Raw genomic sequence first — 25,149 nt, 5'->3', positions numbered from 1 at the left:
TCAAAAACATCAATTCTTGATTTACTCCAAGCAATTCTGTGTGCTGTCTGCCATAAATATCTTGGCTTGATCAAATGAAATATGTTGTCCATGATTAAGCTTCAAGTTACCACACCTTATAATGCTGGAATTAAAGAAAGGAAATAAATCATTACCTTTCACTGGCTGCCATCTATCAGCACAAGCGTGGACTGTTAGTGGAGATGAGCTCATGCATGACGATGTGTTAAGTTGTGGGAACCTGTTCCTCGTGCTGACTCTTGAGATTTATTTATAGATGACTTAACTACAGCTTGTTGTCCTGCTGCACTTTCTTCTGTATAACTGTTTCATTTCAGATATGTTCCATGTTTTAATGACTTGTATTAAATTCTGTTTCATTTCTTTGTGTAAGACCGGTTTTGGCTGCATTTCTCACTGTTCATAGTGTTTGATTATCTTTAGAACTGCTGTAAAGTTAATGGTTGCTTCCTGTTGGCATTTGTTCTAAGGTGGTGTATGCTGAATTTGCAAATCAAACTCCTGCAGAATACCTACCATAGTTTTAAATATCTTTCTTTTTCTTTTAGCACCAGCATTAGATGTTGATTGGCAGAGTAACAACACATTTGCCTCTTGCAGTACAGACATGTGTATTCATGTCTGTAAACTAGGACAAGATAGGCCCATCAAAACCTTCCAGGGTCACACAGTAAGTACTGGAAAAATGGAGGTTGCTATATGATATTTTTATTAATGAGAGATTGGGGGCCCAGTATACTTGTCAGTATGCAGCACTTGTGTAATGGTTGGTCTTTGGCAACAGGCAATAGATATACATACGCAGGTGGTCGTAGTTAAGGTCATATGGTAACTAGTCTCTATCATTATTAGAACAATTCTTACTCCCATGTGCAGCTTTTTTTACCAGTGCCAGGATGGCATAGCAAAAGTGATCTTTAGAAGAACAAACATGGTAACTTTAAGACTTTGCTGTGCACAGCCTATGTTGTGTAAGAGCATGCATGGGAAAATGTGATGAACAGATAGCAAAAAGTTGTTGTTATTGAAGGCAAAGCTAGGAATGAAAATTAAATGTTAAAATACTGACAGTTATACAAATACTCATAACTGCTGTCCAACTTTATCTTTTGTAAGCTGTCATTTGTAATGGAAGTGAAGACTCCAACTTATTCTCACTGTTCAATTTTAGAATGAAGTAAATGCAATCAAATGGGATCCAACTGGTAATCTTCTGGCATCCTGCTCTGATGATATGACTCTAAAGGTAAGGGGAGTTCTGGTACTGGCTCTTGTCTTTGTAGGACTCTGGAATGCACACCGTTAGCTCGAGCAATTCAGCAGTATCACTGTACTTGCCGTGTTGTCTAATATTTGTTCTTTCCTAATGTAACAAGATGAGGCAATCTTAGCAAATCCTTGTTAATCAGAGCCAAGCTTTGGTCCAGAGAACTTGTTACAGGCTGCCACCCTAAGACTTGGAGCATGATTTATTAGGTGCTTTTAGCTGTTTACAGAATCAGGTCATTAATCATTAAGCTGTCACACTTGATGGTTGCTTTTGGTTAAAAGGAAGAATCGGAATGCATGTCGTGTAACACATACAAGAATGGGTGACTAGCTCCTTGCCTGGTTTTCTTCTGTTTTCCCCTTCTTTCTAGTTAAAAACTCTGGCATATTGTTTCTTAAGAGACTGTGTACTCCTTGGTTTTTCCAGTTCATCAGGAGTCATTCTACAGTTTTCAATTGCACCTACACTTTTCCTCCAAATAATTCATAGCAACATGCTTTCTTGTAGAACTGGGGTAAACTTCTGAATGCAGAGGATACTGTAACTTATACATATGACTTCAAGGTGCACTAGAGATCCATACAAAAATACCACCAGGTTAGATGCACTAGAAGAAATGAGGCTGTTCATGCCTGACAGGCCTGTGCTGTTTCCATGTTACAGATGCTTTTCCATTACTCCCATACTGCTTTATATTTAGTAGGTGTTTAGCACTATGTTTAGTAGAGTTTCAGGATATGGTTTTTTATGTTGACAGCGCTGTCCTACTAGTAGCCCTTGGGACGGTTATTTCCATCTAGCTCACCGTTGTTTAATCAGAGGCAGAGAATGGCTGAATGAGTAGCCAGATATCCCCTCCTGTGCTGGCACACAGTCAGGCACTTGCAATGGAAATCACCTTATCTAAATACAAACATTTAAGCATTAAGCTTCCAGTCTAAAGCTAGATGTCTAGACATCTTTAGTCAACAGAGTGTCTAGCACCACTGAAGAGCAATTCATCCTTTCCTAAGTTAAGTGTCTAAGTCACGTGTGATGAGTAAACCCCTGAGAGCATCAGTCATTCTCTGTTGGCAATGGATGGAGTCAAAGTAGCCAACTTAAGCTAGATATTTAATACTTAAACAGCTGAAACTCAGGTGAGATTAATTCCAATTTAGAGCTCAAGCTGCTGCTGCTGCAGCATCTCAGTGAGTAGAGAGGTGACAACTGGGAACATGTCACCGTTTGTGGGCTCAGGCAGTTCAGGCAATTAACTTCTTAGTAGCTGTTTTGAATTCAGCCCAGCCTGGAAAGAATTTTGTCATTTTGTTCAAGAGTAACTGGAAGACCGATTGCTTGTAGATAAGTCTATGCATCATTAATCGCTTGTGGATCACTTACTGTTCAGTGGCAGTAGGAATGAATGTCAGGTTTTGAAGCATATGGAAGATGCCTAGTGATCGACTGATTTATTTTTCTCTCTTGTGACGCCAACTTGATATTCTCTAGGGCAGCTAATATGGACTCTTTTCATCTATACTAGTTTTGGGAAGAGAAGCTAGATTTTGATCCCATCAATTTAAACTGGAAATACAATTTTAGTTCTGTCTGCACATTGAAAATCAATTTCCTCTTCAGTGAGGCACCAGTTCTGAAAAGTATCATTCATTTAAACATACACCCCAATTGCATCTTAAATACAGTTGAGCTTAAACATGCTCCTGTTAGCTTTTTCTAACAAGAGGTGAGCTAAAAGCACTACTAAACCAGATATCATTAAAAAAAAGCATTCAGATGATTAACTATGATATGAAGTTTCACATTTAGGAAAAGGTACAAAAGCCTTCCAAAATCCCCTCTGTATGCAATGCAAGCTCTTAATAGAATAAAGTTATTTTGTTTGTTGAAGGTTATCATGCAGGAGTTGGAGTCCTAAGGAACTCCTCCTTTGTATGAAGTCCTGAACAAACACCTGGCAATGCAAATCCTAATAAGCCAGGAAAATGCCATAATGTTTTTTGCAGTATGCATCTATGGCTTTGAATGAAAACAGAAAATTTCTCTACTATCCCTTTATTTCACTCAATCTGTGTAGCAAGAAGTTCGCTTAAAAATAGGACTGTGATATTTTGTCAACTCAGACATGAACATATACATATTGCTCTTCTCATTTTATCATCTGTTATCATCCCTGCACTTTTCAAGGGGCTTGTAGTTAGCACATGCAGATTGGTTTCTATAGACAGTACCTTTGTTACTCATTAACCCCATCGGGTACTTAAAACTCAAAGGCTGGAGGGTACTGGAATAATACTTGTCATAATTACTCTAGAAACTCAGCAGTCGTAGCAAATGTTTTGAGTGGCCTAAAAGGCAGCAGTCAGGCTGCAAATGATAAAGAAGAAAGATGTAAAATGTATTTTAGAACAATATTGTGCTAAATGTCTTTGTGTTTTCTTCTGTTTTTATCATAGATCTGGAGTATGAAACAAGACAGTTGTGTCCATGATTTACAAGCACACAACAAAGAAATTTATACTATCAAATGGAGTCCTACAGGACCAGGAACAAATAATCCAAATGCCAATCTTATGTTAGCAAGGTACTATTTAATCCTGGTTTTAAATGCCTGTTAAGCATTATTTTTACTTCTCTCTATATATGTAGGTTTACAGAATGTTTTGAAGCATGTAGGATACTTTATCATATTGTGTTTATTTTAGAAACAAAAATATGTCAAATTGAGATGTAATTAATCTGTGTTTTTTCCCTTGACAGTGCATCCTTTGATTCTACTGTTAGGTTATGGGATGTAGACAGAGGAATTTGTATTCATACTCTGACAAAACATCAAGAACCTGTGTACAGTGTAGCTTTCAGTCCTGATGGCAGGTACCTGGCCAGCGGCTCCTTTGATAAATGTGTACACATCTGGAATACACAGGTATAGCTCTTCTGTCTATTTAGAAGTTTGTGTTTCGGTCTTTTCCATCAGCACCCTTCCAACCTTTGTTGCTCCATCGTGTTTTCCGCCACAAAGAGCTTTGCCTTTGCTAACACGCTGATTCGCTTTCTCTTTGTTCTAAGGTTACTTCTGTTAATGGATATACATTTAATGTCTCTCCTTGAAGTGCTTGCCTGTGGTGAAGTAATAATTGTCTTTACATTATCTTTACTTAGCAAACAAAAAACCTAAAAAAACCCCAACCAAAAAACCAACAGCAACAAAACGTATTCAACAAAGTGTCTCCAACGTGTTGCATCCAAAAATTGTCTTTGTTAACTCTGAACTTTAAACTCCTGATAAAACAGGTTTGCTGTGAAAAATGATGACTGGATGTAAACATACAAATCTGATAGCTATTTCATTCTATTTCACTGAAAAACGAGAGAATGTAAAGTGAGAGAAGACGATGATGACAAAATGTTTCTACAGAACTTTCTTAGAAAGGTCACTATTACTTGTTTTGTATTTCTGGCAAAAAAAGGGCTGACTGCAACTGAAATTCTTAAAGACCTTGTTGTTAGGCAAGATGTGATCTCTGACTACTGGGAATTGAATGTTAGTTTTTGAAAGGCTCATTTTAGTAATCGGAAGTAGTCATAAACATCCCCAGTTTTGCCTGTCAAACGCAAGAGATCAAGATACGATAATTGTGTTTGTCACGTCCTTTAACACAGTGCTGAGATTGTCCACGAGTCTCACCTGGAACATTTCCTCTGAGAATTTCAGCTTTTAAAAGCAGTGGGGAAGTTTTGCATGTTGTACAAATTTTACTTGTTTGCTTGGATTTTGTTATATTAATTACATGTTTTGTCCCTTTTTAGACAGGTGCCCTTGTTCACAGTTACCGGGGAACAGGAGGGATCTTTGAGGTTTGCTGGAATGCAGCAGGAGACAAAGTTGGAGCAAGTGCTTCAGATGGTTCAGTAAGTGTAGCTTGACATTCTAACAACAAGCATCTTCTGGAAATCTTTTGACTAACAACGGAGACAAAATTTCCTTCTGTAGCTGAAGTTTAATACAGCCAGCTCACATGTAGATTTTTGCATATAAGGGTGCTGTAATGTTGAAAGGGGAATATGTCTTTATTCCAGCTTCATGCATTACTGTTTTAAACCCTCAAAAAATCTCAGAAGGTGAAGATGCCTCTAATTTAAATTTTCTGTCCCTACTGGGGCTTACCATGGAAATGTGTTCATTGTGGCTGGTCTTTTCATTATAGTCTGGAAACAAGTTCCTTTTTGCCTCTTTGCCCTTTTCGAGTGAAAATGTTCAGTGTAGGTGATATTATTGTAATGCATGATAGGAATGAAATATCTTCTGCATTGCATTCAAAAGAGAGAGCAGCAAAACAAAGTACAAATTTCTGAATTCTCAGAATTAAAAAGTTCTTAAAAATGACAAGAGCTATATGTAAATATGAGTCTGCTTCTATTGCTTAGAAGCAGCAGAGAATAAAATCATATGTTTAACTAATTGCGAACGCACCCTCTGTCATCTCAGTGTTGTATTGTAGCATCACCTCCTATAGGTCTTCTGACACTGTCCTGCAAAGTACTACAATAAAATATTAACGTGTGGTTCTTCATAACAAGTACAATAGTCGTTTTTTGCTTGCCTCTCTTTTGCCATGGTTTTAAAAGAAAGGAGAAGAGAGCCTAAGGAAAAACAAAATTAGAATAAAATAAAGAGTGATAAAGGAATTGTATTTTGAAGTGCTGTAGCTTAAAGTAACAAATGGCAGCAAAAAGCAATCCTGGTAGCTTTGTAGTCCAGAGTCTCAGGTAGTATCTTAACACACGTGCCAAAGTGTTCTCCTGTCCTGCATGCTCCATGCTGGTAAGTGAGATCGCTTTGTTAGAGTTCAGAACAGAAAATAGGAAGTTCTGAATTTTAAGTAGACTAAATTCTAGAGAATTAATTTTGATTGGTCTTTCATATCATTTTAGTCTTGTAAGTATAGACAATATCATAAAAGAAACAAAAGCTCAAGACATATCCTGAGTAGAAATTAATTATCATTCTACCCTAGATGACCCTTTTATATACTTGCTGTGTACCCTTTGCAGTCTTCCAGTTAATTTGACCCAGGACGCTGATTGTACTTGCAGCAGATTGGTTTTCATTTAGTTTTTGCTCTTTTAAAAATGTTGGGTTTATGTTGTTTTATATCGTTTGCTAGCAAAAGCCCTCCTCATTCCCTCAGTTTTAAGTATACTTATAGTTCATAATAACTAAGCAAATAGAGGCACACTTGAACACTTTGATGGCTAAAATCATAGCTTTTATATGATTATATTTTACTAGTAGCTTTCTGTATCTGACAGAAGTAGAACATTAACTAGTTGTTAATGTTCTGATAGTAATTCGTTAGGCAGCAGTACCCTTAGCAGGTCTGGCTGGGTGCTCATAACCAAAGTGCTCACCTGGTGAATTCTCCCCCCAGTCTATTCTTAAGACATACAAGATGAAGCTTGCGCAATCTGTTTCATAGGTTTTGCTCAGATATTTCACACAGAATTGTACAAACGTGGAATATTGTACAATGTGCAATTTCTGTATACGTATTTCTTTTTCTTACAGGTTTGTGTATTAGACCTACGGAAATAGCGCTACTAGTTGGAAGCCATGGACCGACTATGAATGTGTACATAGCCAAAATGACTGTCCCTGACCCATGTACTGCTATAGTCCCAATTGAACCATGGCCAGTCCACTACAGCCAAACATAAAAGAAATATATACATATACTGTATATAAAAAAAAAAAAAAAGAGAAAAAAAAAATTACACCCTGAAGAGGATGACAGAGTTTTGTCACAGCTTGTGAATCCTGTTCACCAAGTGCTGGAATCTGCTGTGCCCCAAAATAACATTTAAAGGTTTTGGATATGAAAAACAGAAGAGAGAGAGCGAGAGAGAGAGAAATATACCGTATACAAGAGCAGACCCATATACATACCAAATTCAGAAGATACTAATGGCAGCCTTCATTGCCCCTTCCCCCCTTTAAATCCATGATGACAATGGATTGTGGGGTATTTTTCTTTTCCTTCTCAGTAGTTGAGCAGTTTGTGTGTACAGAGAAAATGGACTTACAGAAATCTGCAGCAGTAGTTTTTTCTTTGCTTTTAAACATTGGGTTTTCTGTTTTGTTTTGGTTAAGTTTACGGATGCATGAAGTAAGGGAGTGAATTAGTTTCTTGTTTATGTTTTTTTCACCTTGGAAAAAAATGTTTCTTTGAAACATATTTTAATGCATTCTTTGAAGAGGTAGATTGAACCTGATAATGTTTGGTACATTTTGTGGCTCCCAGAGCACAATTTTGTGAACAGAGGGAGGGTGGAAAAGGGATTATGGAGAGAGAAGAGAAAAAAATTCTTCTTCAAGGCGTGATATTTCACGTCCTGCTCACCTACGAAGTATGACAGTAATGGGTATAATGCTATGTTTTATTTTCTGGTGATGTGGCTGAAATGCAGTAGTTTCTTATTTGGGACGTAATTCTGCCAAACTCAAGAATAGAAGGGCACAAAAATACAGAAAAGAAAAATACAGGGATGCAAAAAAAAAAAGGACAAAAAAGAGGAAAAAATGCATCTTCTGTTGCTTTAAGACCATAGCTAAAATATGGTTAAATTGTGCACTATTGTGAAAAGGAGCAAAGTATAGCTGGGGGATCGTTTTTAAGAGGTTAAGATCTTTCTGGACAAGGGCTCATGCCACAGCTTCTCTGAGAGTTGCCCATCATTATTTGTAGGAGCTTAGATGTATAATTGTAACCAAACTCCAGTATTAAAAGTATCTCATGTAATTTTTCTTTATTAAAATAAAATCTTTGGCATATATTTGATAACACTGCCATTAAGAGGCAAAATGTTTACTACCTTAGATTTAAAAAAAAAAAATCTTAAACAGAGGACTTGCTTCAAGTTTATTTTAATAGCAGTGATTCAGCTTATTTAAAAGATGAATACTTGCACTAATTCCCCTGCTGCTCCAGTCCTGCAGTTTATTGTATCTCGTGACTACATTTTTTTCCAAATATAGGGTAGATGTAAGCTGCTATTTTTTTAATAATCACTACTATATAGTGTCTTTTACTCTGTTTACAATATCAAGTATTTTTCTTACAATGACAGATGTATATGGCAAACCTTTTTCTGCTCATGTGATTAAAAGTATACTGATAGTGATTTTATTTGTAAATGATAGCATGAGGTTGTGTTTATGCGTATGTGTAGTCGAAAAGGTTGCATCATGTCTTGCATAAGATTCCAAGAGTGTAAATTTATAAAAAGAGAGGTTGTCAAATTTATGTCACAGGCATTTTACTTAAGAAATGGTTTATATTACAGAGCTTTGCAAAGTTATCAGGTTTATAACACTATTTCAATCACAAATAATTTTGTGGCTTATGATTGCTAGTCTCTAACCTTTTTTTTTTTTTTCCTGTTTTGTTTTTTTTTCCCCTCCAAGTTAGGTATAAATTGATTTAATTGAGATAATGCAGCTTTGACATTTTAGCCATTGTTCTTTAGGCAGTGATTTCTGCTATTTCCATGGAATCAACATGACTTGAAGCAAGTCTGAGTTTGGCTAAGGTAGGGTAGCAATTTGCCAGCGGTAAAGAGAAGTCAACAATACATTCTTTATACATACCCCAGGATTATACTACTATCATACACAGCGTTTAAAACCAACAAAAAGTCATATCCATAAAGGCAGTCATCCGCGGTGGTTCGGTGCCAGCTATTTTTAGGGTTTTGGAACATATTACAAATGTTTAGAGCAATTACCCTGTGAGTTACAATATGTAGGAAACCTAATATATTGAGTGTCTGGCACTTGAAATATTGCTTTTATTGCTGGAGGTCCATGACTGTGGCTGACCTCTGTCATTTAATGAAAAAAAAAAATAAAAATAAAAAAAAATTCTGTGCAATAATTTTAAACTGTGCTCCCAGGAATAGACACAAATGTTTTGAGTATGTTTAAGCTGCATTTTTCGTTTAGCAATGCATTTGTCAATTGCACTGAATTTAAATCTGAAAGTCAGAAGTGATTCTTGATAGTACTTTTGTATTTTAATATGGACAGTTTATTCATTTTCATAAAAGTTATTGGATGATTCTTTCAGCCAGTCTAAACAATTGTGGTGGAATTCTGTGACATAGCTGCAAAATCACACAGCCATGTTTTAGGGTATTGCCATTTTCCTCTTTCTCAATCATCAGCCGTTTTGGTTGTAATTCTGGTTGCTTAAGCATAGTATCACATATTCAGAAATAGGTAAAACAGAGCTTCAGTATCACAGGTCCAGGGTTTTCAGGTGCTTGAAGCACAGTCTAGCAGGAACGTCAGATCTGTTGACTTGAGTGCTCTGGACGCGCAGGCTGAGACCCCCAACCTAGTGTTAATCAATCGGCAGTGCCCCACTGTAGTGGAATGATGCCAGTTTCCACTAGCAAAGGATCTGGCCAATAGATATTTTATTGTTGTCCTTTACTAGCATGCCACAGTGCTGCTCCTGCTCACACCTCTTCTCGCCTCTTGTTTTATACACTGTTAAATGCATGCATGCAAGGTGTGCTAGGTTCTGTGATTATGTGAAGCAAAAAGAAAAAAAAAGAGAACCATGACATTAATTATTGTCTTTTATAGCACAAAGACCTCGTATTCAATAGTGAGGTAGACTATCGAAATTGTTCCTTTAAATTGAGTATGCCAGATGTCAGTAAGACCCTGACTTTGTATAAACGTATGCACATGCTTAGTCTTACATATTGAGTAATTCTGTTGCGCCTGTTTTCCAAGTGTAAAGGCAAACGTGTGCATAAGCCTTTGCATACATTACAGTTCCTATTTTTTCCAGTTCAACACGTTAATGGGCAAATACCCAAACAGAGGATAAAAGGAAGGGGAAAAACTGGGCTCAGAATTAATGATGGAATAAGAAATGAACTGCTCTTGAGTTAGCCGTCTTTCTATGCATCCATCTCAGAATCCCGGTTCTTATTTCTGCATAATTAGGTCCAGGTTTCTGTAGAGTTCCTCTTTTTCTATTTTTACTTTACCTTTTCCTGCATTTTTAAATTGATGTAAAGATTCCCAACCGGTGGACTTTTTAGTGTAGTTAAGAGAATATCTAGGTCCTCATAAAGGCTTTTTTAGACTCTTTGTAATGTTGATAAACTCAGTTTATTCTGGGACTACAATTGTGCAGGGTTATTTAGCGTGTCTGCTAGATGATTGGAAATCTTATATGAAACACTAAAAGTGCCTCTTTTTCTGGGTTGGGTGGAGGGAGGTAGTAGTTACCAGAGTCAGAATGACATGGCATTTTGAAGCATGTTTCTTGATTTCATGACACTTTAATGCATCTTGAGAGAAAGGCCAAAGATTTCTACCAATTTTAATTAATTTTCATTTAAAAAAGCACTCCTTTTTCCTTACACTGCTTACCTCATGCTAGGGTATTTAATGGGACATTGTACCTTTGAAATGTTCTTTGTGTTTAGGAAGAACAGTAGGTGGCATAGGGCGGTTGTGCCAGTTTGCCTACGGAGCGAGCTTAGCAGCCGATTCATTTAGTTCTGCTGAATGAAGGAGTTTCATTAAAATCACAAACTGGGTTTTTCAGCTTGTAAATAAAAGGTTGTATGTTTTTTGTCTGTTTAGCGAAGAGGAGCCTTGGGACCCGATTTTTCCAATCTTTACTTAACCAGAAATCCCATTGTCTTTCACTTCGTGAGAAAACCTTGCCAGAATAAGCATTGGAGGCGTTGGGTCTGTGTAATACCGTACAGCGTGCCGCGTAGGTAAAACGAGCCACATCTCATTCGAGCCAAGACTCCCCTTGGCCTCGGTGGAGGTTTTGCCAGAGCAGGGCCTGCCGGATTTAGCCCAGTGTTCCTTTTTCATTGACAAGCATGATAGCTTCTCCCTTCACAAAGTCCTGTAGAGCCGTTCCCCAGTGGGATCAGTTTCACACTCTCCAGAAGTCTGAAGAAAGCAGAAGCAACATTGTGGCATGTTAGAAGCAAATATGGCTTCGGGAGACAGCAGTAAATCTCCATCAGGATCCCTGACATTTTCCGTAGGGAGAGAGCCGTGGAGCAGTCTTCACTTCTCCCTCTAGAGAAAGCTCTGAGATACCACGTTCTGTGAAAGTGTGGCTGTCTTCACTGTCAGTCTGATGAAGGCAGACGAACCAGGAAAATCTGCCGCTTTCTTGCAGATTGCAGATTTAGTGTTAATAGTGCTTCAGATCAGTAGTTTCGAGTACATAATTCGCTTTCTCCGCCTTTAAGTTTGAAGCTTGACAATAACTTGAGGCATGTTTTTGTTTTTTTTTCTTTTTTAAATAATCATTCATTTTTACTTCATAATGTTTTTTGACATTTGTGGGTAAATACAAGAAAACAGTCTGCATGTTGTTGCTAGTCCAGTGTACTTTGCAATCTCGTCCTCAACAGACTGCAGTGTGCAGAACAGTAATTCTAGAATACAGAAGTAACTTTCTCTCTCTCCTGACATTGACATTGTAGTTGTAATGGTTTCATTTGGAGTTACAAATCCTTTGGGTCTAATTCTGTGAGCCTACCTATAGCACTGGATTAAAATGTCTGCATCATTTCTTCAGTTATCCAGTTAAATTACAACTGTTGTAAAAGTGTAAACCAGCCCATGACAGTTTTTTGTACTTGTTTAAAGGACTTTTATTGTTCAGTTTTCATGATTATTGTCTAAAGAAGACTGATATAGATGTTCTATACTGTCCTGGACCATGTTAATTACACTTTATGATGTATTTTGGTTCTACATCACAATGATTTGTCCCCAAGGCCCTTATATCCCTTCTAGGCACATTTTCTGTTGCAGTTTCCCTTTGCATTGTATTGCTTTGACAACTGTAATTTGAATCAGATCTGAAAGAGGTCCAGAATAAAATATATTTTGATATTACCTTGGCTGAATGTAATTTTAAATGCTTGGTACAGAAGACTTACAGATGATTACCTTGGGGAAGTGTTAGACTGAAACACTCTTCGAATATTTATTTTGGCACATTTTCACGTAAGACAATATGTAAGAAGCAATGGGAGACAATACATTGTTCAGCTCCATACTCTTTATGAACAGTAGACCCTCTGAAAACGGTGACGCTATCCTCTGCCACCAGGTACCGCTATGCGTTTGATTTAGACGAACTGCTTTCTTACGTGTGCGTTTTACGTGCTTCATCTTCTCCTTACCCATACACTTGTGGAAGAGAAGCCGAGCCTAGTGGTGTTCACAGCTACGCTCCAGCTGTTTAGAAGACTTTGGAGGCGTGGGAGCAGGCTCCTGTATGTAATGCAATGTCACGTCAGAGAGACCCGTTCTTACGGAGCGATTCAATTTGATTATGGAAAGGAGTGTTATTTGTGTTACTGTATTTCAGATATTTGAAAGCATTTGGATTTACACATGAAATAACATGCACCCACCTATACATAATGATGTTTTAATTCCTTTAGAATTGTGGGTCGTGTCACAATCCAGGAGAGGGAACCCAGATGGTTTATTTTCAAGGTCGCTAGAACTTTATGGTGAAATTACTGCTTTTTCATGTAGACTATTCATTTGCTATAATATGTTCAAAAGTAATAGCTTTCTTATTTCAGTAATGTTATCAAACCCAATTTATTTTAGTATGTTGAAACTTGCTGTTGAAAAACACATGTAATGGATTAAAAATGGAGGAGGGACTGTATTTTACAAGTGTAAAACCAGTCTTGGATTCCCTTCACCTGGAGTCTGAGTGCACTTCAGGATTTCTCTGTCGCTATTTCAATTGTGAGAGCGCAATATGGAAGCAATTTCATGGTTTTGAGACAGACTGTCCTAACTAATGTCATGATACAGAAAGTTTGTGTCTCTTGAAATGTTATTAGCGCAAATGCTCCCCTCTAGAGTATGGCCACCCCGAGATGCAGGAACCACAGAGTGGTGTTGCGATACGCAGATGTTAAGCTTGCATTGTAGTGATGCCCACCCGTTCTGTGAGGAGGAGACAGTATTCCAGGTATTCCAGGTGCATCATGCCATTGCTGCCCGAATCTTCCCTTTGAAGTTCAGTTATCCTCATGCTATAACAATCCGGGTTTTGTATCTGTAGGAGCTCGTGATCTCAGGTATTCATAAAGTCCGTGTTCCCTACCTCTAGGGAAATCATTTAATGGAAGTCTAAGCAACATCTTTGGTTCCCTGATGTCAGCACAGGGCAGCTGTAACAGAACAATAATTTAAGAGGAATTTATCGATGATTCTGTAGAGAATGATGATGCCTCAGTTAGTACAATTTGTCCTTAAGGAAAGCTGACCAGGAGATCTGCAGTGCAGAAGCTTTCTTATTTATCTGACTAACTGCAAATGGGTACCATAAAGGATTGTTTGAAGGATTAAAAAAGACACGAGTTTTCTTAATAGATGAAATGTGAAAATGTTCAGCTCCTAGATTCATTCTTCAGATACCAAGTCAAGATTTTGCTCTCAAGAAGACGTCAAGAAGTCTCAATAGAGGTCAAGTACTTTCAACAGACTGTTTCCTTGTTTCCACAGAGATTTTTCTGACTTGTTCTAGATGCTGAGAACCCTGATGTTTACCTTGAGAGAGCTGCGTTTTGAGCTTTCTGAATTGCATGTTCTTGAACATTTCAAGACTTCTTCACTGGACTGGCGACGGCTCAGGTCGAGTTCTCCCTTCCCCGTTAGAGAATGAGAGGTCCCTGCTCACAGCAATGCTGAGGGGAAGCTTCCAATGACTTCAGTGCAAGCGGAGCTAGGGCAGCACTTCTGAAAAGAAATGTTGGTGGATGAAGGGTTTGTTTCTGACAAATATTAAAAATCCATCTATTAAAGACCATGTTTCCCATTCTACTATATTGAAGCGCACATATAACAAATCTAAGGTACCATTTGCTCTTCTTGCATGTTATCTCAGCCTTAATAGAAAAAAATTAAATCTGCAGGCTCCATTTAGTTTAATTTCTACCTTTGTCCCTGTTTCAAATGTCTTCTATTGACAAGAACACCTGAAGGTGTAGGGTCAACCTTTAATAAATGCCAGGCACAGGCACACAGGTAGGCTGCAAGTCATCTGAACATGGCCGTTGGTTCTCCAGAGCTGTATTGGGTCTTTACAATCTTTTTGTTCCTCACAGAGTTGCGGTGCTGCATCATTTGCAATCACAAAAGCTATTAGGAGCATAATGTCTGCTAGCTGTTACACCTGAACTGCTTGTGGCTTTACACTTCATAAATGTGGAAAAAGACTTTTTTTTACGATATAACCACCATGCACTCCTAATACTTAAACTGGGAGCCACAGTAGATTCTGACATATATCCCTTAATTTCTTGTAAGTGAATAATTTTGTGAGGTAGGAAATTCCCGCCTCAGGAAAATAGTGAAGAATTGCAATTACTGATGCTTAGTTTACTTTTTAAATTGTTATTTGACAGTTTTGCAGTTCTTTCACTTTCTATTGCCACGTCTCATCTATCTTCAGTTTGCTTGAATACTGCAGCAAAGCCAGATGCTGATGAGGTGGAGAGGAACAAACTGCGTGCTAGCAGTAAGTAATTTGAAGCCAGAAGCCAATTCCCAAGGCAAAGAAGTAGGAGTGTGTAGTTTGTTGCAACTGCTTTGTTTACCATCTCATGCTCAAATCAGTAAATCTTGCTGTGTGCTGAATTAAATATTCTATTATTTTATTCTATTAAATATTTCAGTTCAGTTCCTGCAGCTAATTTTACAGGAAATCATTCAATACAGCTTTTATAGAGAACAAATTATAACTTTGCACTGTGTGTTTTTAAAGCAGGGAAATTTCCTTCTCGGTACCCATTGGAAATACCAGTTAGAGGCGTAGTTTGTTGCTGTCGCCTGGACAGCAGGTATGCCCCCAAGTTTGGGGTTTAGGTAGGTGATTTCTTATCTAGAGCATTCAAGTGCGAAATACTTGTTGACCCATTTATTTATTTATTTGTCTCCTGGTTTATTACTGTTTGCTTGGCTGGGTGGATAAACCAACTCACTGTTTCCATCGGATGCTTTCCTTGTTGCAGGTAAGTTATGCCTCTGAATTGGACAAGCAATAAGAAATAATAAGCATGAGGATAAGAAATCTGTGCCCGTAGCGCTCTGTTAGTTTGAACATCAGCCCATTTCGTGGCTTTCTGTGTCCTTTGTGGCTGAATCGCTTTTTATATGTGTGGATACAGGAATTAGGAGAGTTCTGTCTCTCCAGCTTTTCAGCCATTTTATTCCACTTTATTTAGGAGGACTTTTAAATAAGCAGGATCAAATTGAATACTTTTGCTTTTGGAGGTTCTCTTTGAAAATAATGGGGTCATCAAATAGTGAGGAAGGCAAGGGGAAATGACGGCGGTTGTAGGTCTCGAAGAGAGCTCGGCAGTCCGGCAGGCTGCACGTGCCCGTTTCTGACGGAGAGCTGCCAGTCTGGTCTCAAAGGCTTTCCTGTGCAATCTGTTCCAATACTGCCATAGCCTTAATGTTAAAGCACTTTTTTGTCTAATCTGAATCTTCTTCGTTGCGATTAAAACCTGACTATTCCATCCGCCCTGAATGTGGGGAGAAAGAAAAAGCTGTTACGTTATTGTTCGCAGCAGCCTTTTACATATTTGAAATCTGTTGTTGTGTCTTTTCTTCTTTAGGCTGAGCCGTCCTCAGTGCATCTTAATCAATTCATCAACACCAGCTGCTCTTCTTGACAAACAATCTAATGAATACTGAAATAAGAATCTTGTTTATAAGAAATACCGTCTCTGGCATGAGTAAGGAGGGGGGGGGAACTGTAAAAATGAAATACGACTCCGGTTTTGCAATTCTGCTATAATAAATATGAACAATGGCTCAGTAATTTATGGGTTTGTATTACTGATGTCCCAGCAAGACCCCGTTGTTCTTGGAAGTTTTATGTAAACACCTTTTTTCTCTTCTACAAGCCTTCGTTTGCGCTGTTTCCCTTTCCTGGTTTTCAGCTAGTGACAGGTTTTGTCCAGAGTTGCCCAGCAGTTCTATGGCAAAGCTAGGAATAAAATTCCCTACTCTGAAGGCATTTCCCCCAAAAGAGGACAGAAGACCAGGCTGAGGGTTGTATCTGCCCATGGTTTCCACCTGGGACCACCCTCCCAAACCAATACTGCTACAGAAATGTTCCAGAAATAGAATGGGAAGGGCACCCTGGGAACTGGAGATGTACGCTGAAACAAAACAGACAAGTGAATTCATAAAATGCTCCAGTGATATGCTAATACACTTGGTAAGAGTACTAAGAAAATGAGAAAGAATTTTTGCTGCTTTATATTAAACATGCTTTCAGGCAATAAATGTTTTTTAATGTGATAGAAGCAGCCTTGACTGAAATATCTTTTATCTCATGGAGACCTACATATTCCTGATTTCTGACCACACAGCTATTTGTCTCCCAAAGAGCTTCTTTTAAATAGACCAATGTCACAAGGATTCAAAAATGACCAAATCTATTGCAAATAAAAAGCTTTAAACACATACCACTTTTTAGAACTGGAGAACCCCAAACACCTGCAAACTAACTGAGATGTCATTTCTCAACTGAGACTGCATATAAATAATTGCAATCCAAATGGAGATTTTGAGGGAAAAACTGTGAGTTGTAAATATCAAGTATCTGAAACTTCTCTCAAGTACTCTGCTTAGCAGTTGCAGCTGGCTGCAGCCCTGACCACTGTGAAACAGCCCTTGAAAGGCCACGAGAGCAGCTGGCTCCAGGTGTATTACTTAGATGGCATCTACCCGTCCTAGGTAAGACAGCCTCCAGCACGTGTTTGTGGGTACAGAAACAGTTAAAAGCTCCCCAAAGGAGCGAGAAGGTTCCTCTCTGTGAGCTGCCTCAGCTCACTGACCCAGCAGAAAAGCACTGGCTGGTTTTATTGTGTATTTTTCCCTTTCCAGGGTAGAACAGCAGAGATGGAGGCAGCGGGATCGCCCAGCAGCAGGGTGGGCTGTTAGGCCGGCGCAGCTGCTGCATCTACCTGCACCCAGAGCAAAAGCCTGACACGTGCTGAGATTTCTGGATGTATTCACCAGCAAATGGGCACCTGAGGGTGCTCTCGTGTCTATGGGTGTGCAGGGAATGACTGAAAAAGGGTGAAGAGGTATAAATTGTACTTTTAATATGCAGATCACTTCTAGCTCTGGGTTACTACCTGCTCTGCTCTTGCCTGTGTTGGGGAGCAACCTGAACCCTTCCTCTTAGGGGCCTGAGCACGACTGCTGCTGCTGCTGTGGGGAGTAAGTCAGAAGAAAAGACATCTCTTTTATCAGCCCTAATTGAGAGAGAGATTTTAAGGATCCAACAGTGTCAGCAGTGGTGGAAGGAGTTGGTGTGTACTGTATTCTCGGCTGCTTCCATATCCCCAAGGAGAAATGGAAACTAGAAGAGGAGGTTTTATTAGCATTATTTTATCACTGCCGCTGAGCAAGAAGGATGTGTTATTTTCCCATTACATTTCTGCGTCTCCACTGTTTTCCAAAACTTGCTACTCCAGCTGGGATTGCTGCAGCAATGTTATACTTCGTTCACGATAAGCTGCAAGATTTTGTTTTCTTTTCCTTTCCGTGGTGTTAAGGCAGTAGTTGTGCTTTGTACAGGCTCCTAAGCAGTCACAGTCCCGGCACAAGAGCAAGGAGCATCGGGCAGAGCAGTGCAAGCCAGGCACCGCTGCAAGCCCTGCAGCTCAGGAGCTGCCGCAGGGCGTCCCGGCAAGACTCGCCTCGTACTGAAGGCCATTTCCAGAAACTCAGATAACAACTTGGTCTGGACTGGGTTGGGATGGGTTTTAAGTTTCAAGGTGCAGGTGTGTGACTCTTATGAAGGTACCCTAGCACCTCTTCTGACCTAGAGCATTGCTGCTTGCACACAACTATCCAGTGTCCAGTTTGTTTAAGTGCAGAGACAGGCTAAAACAGCAATGTGGTGTTGCAAAGATTTGTGTTATCTGAACTAAACTACAAAGAGGAAACAGAAAAGTGTCTTGGAATGGGAGCAAATGTAGTCAGTAAGATTCAGAACATAAGTGTGTTATTATTTCCCATTTCCTGTAAGCCAATTTACTGTACTTCCAGCCTTCCTTCTCCTCTATACAAAACAGCAGCCGGAGGAGTCATTAAAACAAAGATTGGATCCCAAGATTGCCTATAATTCAGATACTTCAGTGATAGAAAAATGTATAGTTTCAAGAGAAAGCATGTGCGAGTACCAAATCTCACCAAATTGCAGAGATGTTAGTTTGTTCAAACCAGCCCCTCTGTGCTTTAGAGGAAACAATTTACTACTTTAGTAAATAAACACAGCTGTTAAGAAGTTAAGATTAGACTGTCAGATTCATCGTCTGCTGAGTAAATGATGGTGTACAGGCCTTCGTTATCTGCAGAAGTGAAGATGCCGTAGCATGCCGCAAGTACAGAAAAAAGGAGATTGACAGGCAGATACAACAGATGATGCATTGGGACCACAGCCCTTTCAACTGAGGGGTGGGTGGAGTGCTTCCGAAGCTAAGCCTGCTGTTACAGCAGGCACATGCACGTGTGTGTGTGTGGATGTACGGCGGGGAAGGAAAGAAAGGTTAGGACTGCACGAAGAGTACCATGCTGTCAGCTTTGCAGAACGAGAGGGCAACTTCCACAGGCACAGTTGTTGTTGGAGATCGGGGTCAGCTACTGTGCACTTAAAGACCTTCTGCTCGTTTCCTTGCATTAGTTTGTCTTGCAGGAGTGCTGCCTGTTCCCACTGTTCCAGCTCCCTGGGGCACAGCCCATGGCCATTAGCATTAAATGCAGGATTTAAAGTGATGTCTGTCTGATTAATATCAGAGGCAGTCTCCCAACCAACAACAGGGAGGGGTATTTGAGCAATGCCACATTTTGCCCTTCTCATCCATAAATGTCGTACCCCAGGAGTGTGGAAGGAGCTTTCCCTCTTGGTATTATAGATATTTCTAGGGTGGCTGACTGCCAGCTCCATGAAAGTCAGTAGCCAAATCTCTGGGAACTTCAGTACAACAAGATTTTCATCCCTGTCTCTGTGACTTTGGCTTTGAAAATTTATTCTAGATGTTTGGTGTGACCCGTGCCTCAGACAGTGGTTGCAATTCTTCATTCAAATGTGGTGCTTTCCTGTCATTTTTCAGTGGTGTCCGGCTAAACTGTGCAGCACCTTTTCCTGAAGCCAGTGCCATGGTTTAAGTGTGTGGTTTAAGTTTTGTTTCATCTATTTTTCATCAGCCCAAGAGACTCTCCACAGGTGCCAGGAGCTGCCTAGGAGCCCAGTTCTTTCTTCCTCACTCCCTGCCTTCCCCATCAGAGGCTGTGGCAAAAGCTCTGTTGATTTTTCTGTTTGTTGCCTGTCCCTGCACCCTTCAGCAATAATATTCTTCACTGGCCTGTTTCTCTGATGGGCCCGTTTACATTCCTGCATCTTCTGCTGGTTTTGGACAGCTGCTGAGTCAGTGATTCTCTTTTCTAGCTGCCTTAAGGGACGACGTTTCCATACTGCAGTTCATCTCTAAGACTGTCTGAATTCTTAATCTCATGCCTGAAAACACCAACACGCTGCTGCCACGGAGGTGGTTGAAGCCTTAAAACAAGCATTGTTGCAACATCGTTAGAAACTCTCTGCAGCACCCTCGTGGCTCTCTGGTAGTCCGATGGCCAAGAGATGCTGTTTTGGGAAGCAGCAGTAGTTCAGCCCAGCCAACAGATCTTGTATATTCTCCTTCTGGGAGAGCTTTTGCCTTGGTCTGTCTATTTTTGCTTTCCCTCAAAGCTTAGTGGTGGAGGCTGAGGGAAGACGGTGGCTTTGCACATGCAGCAAACCCTGACAGCGAGCTGCTGCTGGGGTCAATGCCATCTTCTAGGACATGCTGCACACACCTGGGTTTGCATGTTTTAGAGACAAGAAGCAGGTGCTGGGAGGATATGCAGGCATTGATCAAATTGGCTGAGCGCTGGGTAACCTGTCCAGCGATATGCCTGTGTTCCCATACAACAGTAAAGCTGGCAATAGGTCTTTGCATCCAGTGGAATTGTGATTTTTTTTCTAAGATACCCATCTTGGCATTCCTACTCCTCTGTCAATTATTAAGCCCTATCTTTTTTAATCCCCCTGCTACTAGTTGAGGTAGACCTCTGTCTGAAGTAGGAATTGCACAGGAAATCAGCAACTTCAGTGAAAACCAAAGAATTAACAATTTTTTTTTTGCATTGAAACAAGCAGTAGCTAAGAAATTAAGGGTGACACATTATGCTTTATAATCATTCCTTGCATTTTTCCCTTGAATGAAGATTTGGGGGGGTTGAGGTTTTGGGTGGTATGAAGGGCTAGCTACTTAATAATGCCTGGTTGCTCATTTTTGAATGATCAATATCCATATAAAAGTGCATAGGATAAACATCCACGACTAATAGCAATTTAAAACCCAAACTCATCAGGTGATTTATCTAAGTGATGCATGTTGGATTTTTTTGAGATACAAGTTGACTGAGAAAATGAAGTTGTTCTATTTCACTAGAAAATGTAATAGTTACTTATTATTACTTAATTATTCCATATGTTAATGCATTGTTGCTCTTGCAGCTGCTGGCAGAGAAGGGCTCCTTTCAGGCAATGGCATGCATGCTAATGAACCCCAAGGTTTGTTTTTCTGGCTTTTACACTTGTGCTGCCACTCCAGCTGTTTGTGACCCCGGATAACTATAGCAGAGAATCCCGTATTTAGTGGAAACAGCATCTTTTGATGACAAACAAGTTCCCTGTTAAATGTCGTAACGACTAATGTGAATTCAGTGTGTGATGTGAAGACAGCCATGGAGACTTGTTAGAGAAATCAGATGTGCCCTTAAAAAGCATGGGAGGAATGATCCCGACAGTCGATTTAATTTTTAGTTATTGTCATTCGTAATGCCTGCAGGAGATAAAGCTCTGTTCTTCTTCCACCTGAGAGCCTTACAGCTCTAGGAATCTCAGACACGAGTCATCCCTATGGCATCTCTCGTGAGCCCACACTGATGTTTACAAAGTGCTCGTATCTCATAACCCACGTCTTTCTCTTACAGACACAAGCTTTGACTGTAACACTTTCTTCAGGTCTTAGTTTCTGTTGCGTTTATGGCCCCATCATTGTGCCTAATATCTGATTAAGAGACTATTTCTGTTTTATTTCCATGCTTTTGTGTTATTTAGAGGAGAGCTGCCAGTACATTCGTTGCCCTAAGTATCAGCACAGTGTATTTAACAGGTGTCACCTTCCCAGCCTGCACTGAAGCCTGTGGCTCTGTGGTTCGGCACATCCACCAGTGCTCCAGGCTTGTGCCTTGTGCCGTGTCCTTACATACACGACGGCTCATCTGTTCTGGATAGGGCGTTTGTGCCATATTGGCTCATTTTATGGCTGCTGGCCTTTAAAAGCAAAGTAGAGAATAAAAAAAAAATAAGAAAATGGAAAAAAAAAAAAAGAGGGCGCGCGAGAGAAAACAAGCCACGCTCTGCTCCTGTTTCTTTCCAAGCCCTGTTCAGACCTCGTGCATCTTACACAACTCTTCAGAGGTACGTAATTATCTGGCAAAGCCATGTACTTTGCTATCTCTTCTGTGTGCTGGGAGAAAGCTGCTGAGCCTATGCTCCTTCTGAAAATAACAGTAATAAAAGAAAGACTGTAAAGGAAAAGATGCCGTTCCCATGCAGAGTGTGCTTGTTTGGGCAGTTTGGTGTCCTATTTTTATTATAAATATAATTGAATTTCCAATAGTTACACGTGAACAACTGTCGTTTGGGAATAAAAAGTAGTAGATGTATGCTAATTGAAAGCTCTGATAATTAGACAATCTTCAAATTAATTAACAAGCCAAAGGCAGCCAAACATTAGCATTTAGAAAGTGCTTTGCTGCATTAACCACTAATGAGTTCATTTAAATCTATCATGCAACCCATTTTGGAAAGCATGAGCCATATTTAATCATATTCAATCAGATTTAATAATGAAATCCTTAACACCAGGCATTGTTGATTGTGAAATTACCATAGAATTTTGTTTGTTAAATACAGGGGATAAAATATTGGTATTTATTATTAGCTGAATTGTACCTTGAGAGAAATGTGGAAATAAGATACACATGTCCAGGTAAGAATAAGTGAGAAGTGGCAAAAGATTTTGTGTGGTTTTTTCATTTGCTGTTTTTCTTTTCATTAAATGAAAAGAATTTATGTTACTTTTGAGAAATGAATCAGTAATTTCCCAAATATACTTGGGAATTCCATGATAAAAGAAAATATTTTTGCTTAAACTATTTGCTATTTTCAGCCTAAGCAATTGCGGTGCTGCTGTTCATTGGCACAGCTCTGCTCTCCATTTCGTTCCTTTAGAGCTGAAATAACACAAAAGAAGTCACAGGAGCTTCTCTGCATTTAAATCAGAGTTACCGAGGTGGAACCTCCGTCCATTGCCTTTTCGCAGACAGTCTAATTTCTGGTCCCATTGAAAGCACCGTGTGCTTTGTCATTGGACTTAATAGAGTAGATAAATCACCATCAGCTCACAAAGGAAACTTCCTCCACCAAATTTAGTGGAGTTACTAAACTCAAGACATTCTTTTGCATAAAATGTCTACAAAGTGTTGTGTTGAACATTTCAGCCAGACAGAGCTGTTTCAATGGAAAATTTCAGCCCAACAGTTTCTTGCATTTCAGACTACTCTGGCACATGCAGCAGCCAAAGGTTAGGTTGCCTGGCTGGCATGTGGCAGACTGCAGTGAGGATACCAGCAGAAAGCTACCCTGGCATAGGAGCTATCCTGGCATGGGATTCTTCCCATTTTTCATGAGAGGTTTTGCCAGGGCTCAGTTTTGTTCACATATCTTGAATTTTTACAGTGGTTATTTGGTCCCCAGGACAAGCCAGGTCACTGGAGATCAGCACTGGCCCCCAAGACTGTACTCGTACAGCACAGTCCTGGTACAGTAGCACTGGTGATGAAGTTATCATAAGAGTAACAAGCAAGGCTTATAAAAATATGGGACTCTCCAAGGGGCTTGTTCCTATCCTTGTCCTTGGGGACAGGTTTATTAAGAAACAAAAGAACAAGAGGCTGAGATTAGAACAAAATCTGGCAAGAGTTGTCTGCCCAGCTCTCTGCAGGTATGGGAGAGGAAACCTGATGCGTCCTCCAGCTCCCTCTAAGCTGCCCTTTGAGATTTCTGCAAGACGTCTGGTGTCCCTCTGAGGTCTCTGCTGACTGCTGCGTGATGTTTCTTCAGGTGATCTCTAATGCTTGTCTGCCCTGTCTGTTCATCAAGCTCTGGAAGTGAAGGATCTAGGAGCACGTACATTGAAGGCCAGATTTTCTTGTTTTATTGAAAAACCAAAGCTGGAAGATTTTATTAGAAGTTGAGAAGTTTTCAGTCTTTGGGTCTTGGAGTGGAAGTGGTTTCATTTTCTTTCTAAAAAGCTGGAGAGTTCCAGAAAAAATGTAGTCCTCTCCCCAAATAAAAAAAAACTTATTTGGAAACACCTTTAGTAACAACTCGATTCTCTTTAATTTCCATGTAAACGTCTCTGTTCTACCTCTTATCCAGTGATGTTAGTTCAAATTCAGCTTCCCATTTTTGTGGCTCAGGTCAGGGAGAAAGAGATTAATTCATTAACCACCTGTAAACACCAATAAAAGTACTCTTAACAGTGCATTTCACCTGAGAATCTCAAAGAACCTTACCAGCAGTAAAATGCAGGTGAGGAGATAAAATGCCCCAAAAGTCGCCCTTTTATTGAATGTGTCTTGACACCCTTCACAGTAATTTCTTATCAACATCATTGTGCATTCAGTGGATACGGGAATCAAAGCAACTCGCTTTGGGGACAGCACATTATTTCTGTCCCACAGCTCAGAAGAAACCCAGGAATCCTAATTCCCAATCTCTTGGTGTAATTATGAAACCTTCCTTAGTGAAACGTTAGTTGCAGGAGTCGCTCCTTTGCATCCTAATGCATAAATATCCACCAGTTAACAGCAGCATAATAGAATAAATTTGCCAGGTCTCATGAAAATATACTGACTAAAACATTTGACTAGGACTAGTTTAAGACTTCAGAAGATGTCTTTAGCTGCTAGTAAAGATAAAAGCAATCATAAAAACTAAGTGACTCTCAGTTTGAAGCTGTATTCTTAAGCTTTTAAATGCTTTAAAATGAGATTTCTGTATCCACACCAGCACATCGCCTCTAATTATCACGTACTTTTTGGTACAGCACTCTTTACAAGTAACAGGGCACAGTTTCAGGGTGTCATGTTTTTGCAAGTTGAAAGCCATTAACATTTTAGAACTTCTTCACAATGGGAAAATTGCACTGGTATAAGGAGTAGTTTTTTTCTGTGAGTATAGTTAAACTTGTGCCAGCCAATATGTGGGTGTTCATTTTTCATTTAAGAACTGTTTATTTTCATTTAATTTAAATCAATCGAGAATGCATTCAAGTTGAACTAAATGCAGTCCCTTGAATCCCAAACACATACATCCCTATAGCTGTTTGTACTGCCTAAACTTTATTGTTTCTGAGGCTGAAGTAAACCAGATTGATGCAACAACCCGATGCAGACAAAGCCTTACTCAGAAACACCATGTTCACCTCTGACTACACAAATACCGCCGCCTTACCCGGGCTGATCTTGTAACATGTTGCTTAAAACAGGCCATGAGCACGGGCCATCCCTGACAGGAAGGGTGCGGGGTCCGGCTCCATCCGGCTCTTCGCTCGCTCTGGATGTTGAGTTA

At 39.7% G+C, this 25,149-nt stretch overlaps 1 protein-coding gene across 4 annotated transcripts in view; it reads left to right on the top strand.

Annotated features, from left to right (window-relative positions):
- The window catches only part of TBL1XR1 (transducin (beta)-like 1 X-linked receptor 1), a 67,075-nt gene extending 54,830 nt beyond the window's left edge, over positions 1-12,245 (top strand). For all 4 annotated transcript variants that reach the window (XM_009321698.1, XM_009321695.1, XM_009321696.1 and 1 more), the window contains 6 exons: positions 570-691; positions 1,193-1,267; positions 3,748-3,875; positions 4,052-4,217; positions 5,102-5,203; positions 6,861-12,245. In XM_009321698.1, the coding sequence (XP_009319973.1) occupies positions 570-691; positions 1,193-1,267; positions 3,748-3,875; positions 4,052-4,217; positions 5,102-5,203; positions 6,861-6,887 (620 nt within the window). In that variant the 3' untranslated portion in view covers positions 6,888-12,245. The remainder of the gene's footprint in view (positions 1-569; positions 692-1,192; positions 1,268-3,747; positions 3,876-4,051; positions 4,218-5,101; positions 5,204-6,860) is intronic.
- Positions 12,246-25,149: the final 12,904 nt, after the last annotated feature.

The sequence above is a fragment of the Pygoscelis adeliae genome, unplaced genomic scaffold (genome assembly GCF_000699105.1).
Source record: "Pygoscelis adeliae isolate BGI_AS28 unplaced genomic scaffold, ASM69910v1 Scaffold223, whole genome shotgun sequence".
Taxonomy (NCBI): Eukaryota; Metazoa; Chordata; class Aves; order Sphenisciformes; family Spheniscidae; genus Pygoscelis; species Pygoscelis adeliae.
The sequence above is the reverse complement of the archived record's forward strand: the minus strand, read 5'-3'. Positions and strand labels throughout refer to the sequence as shown.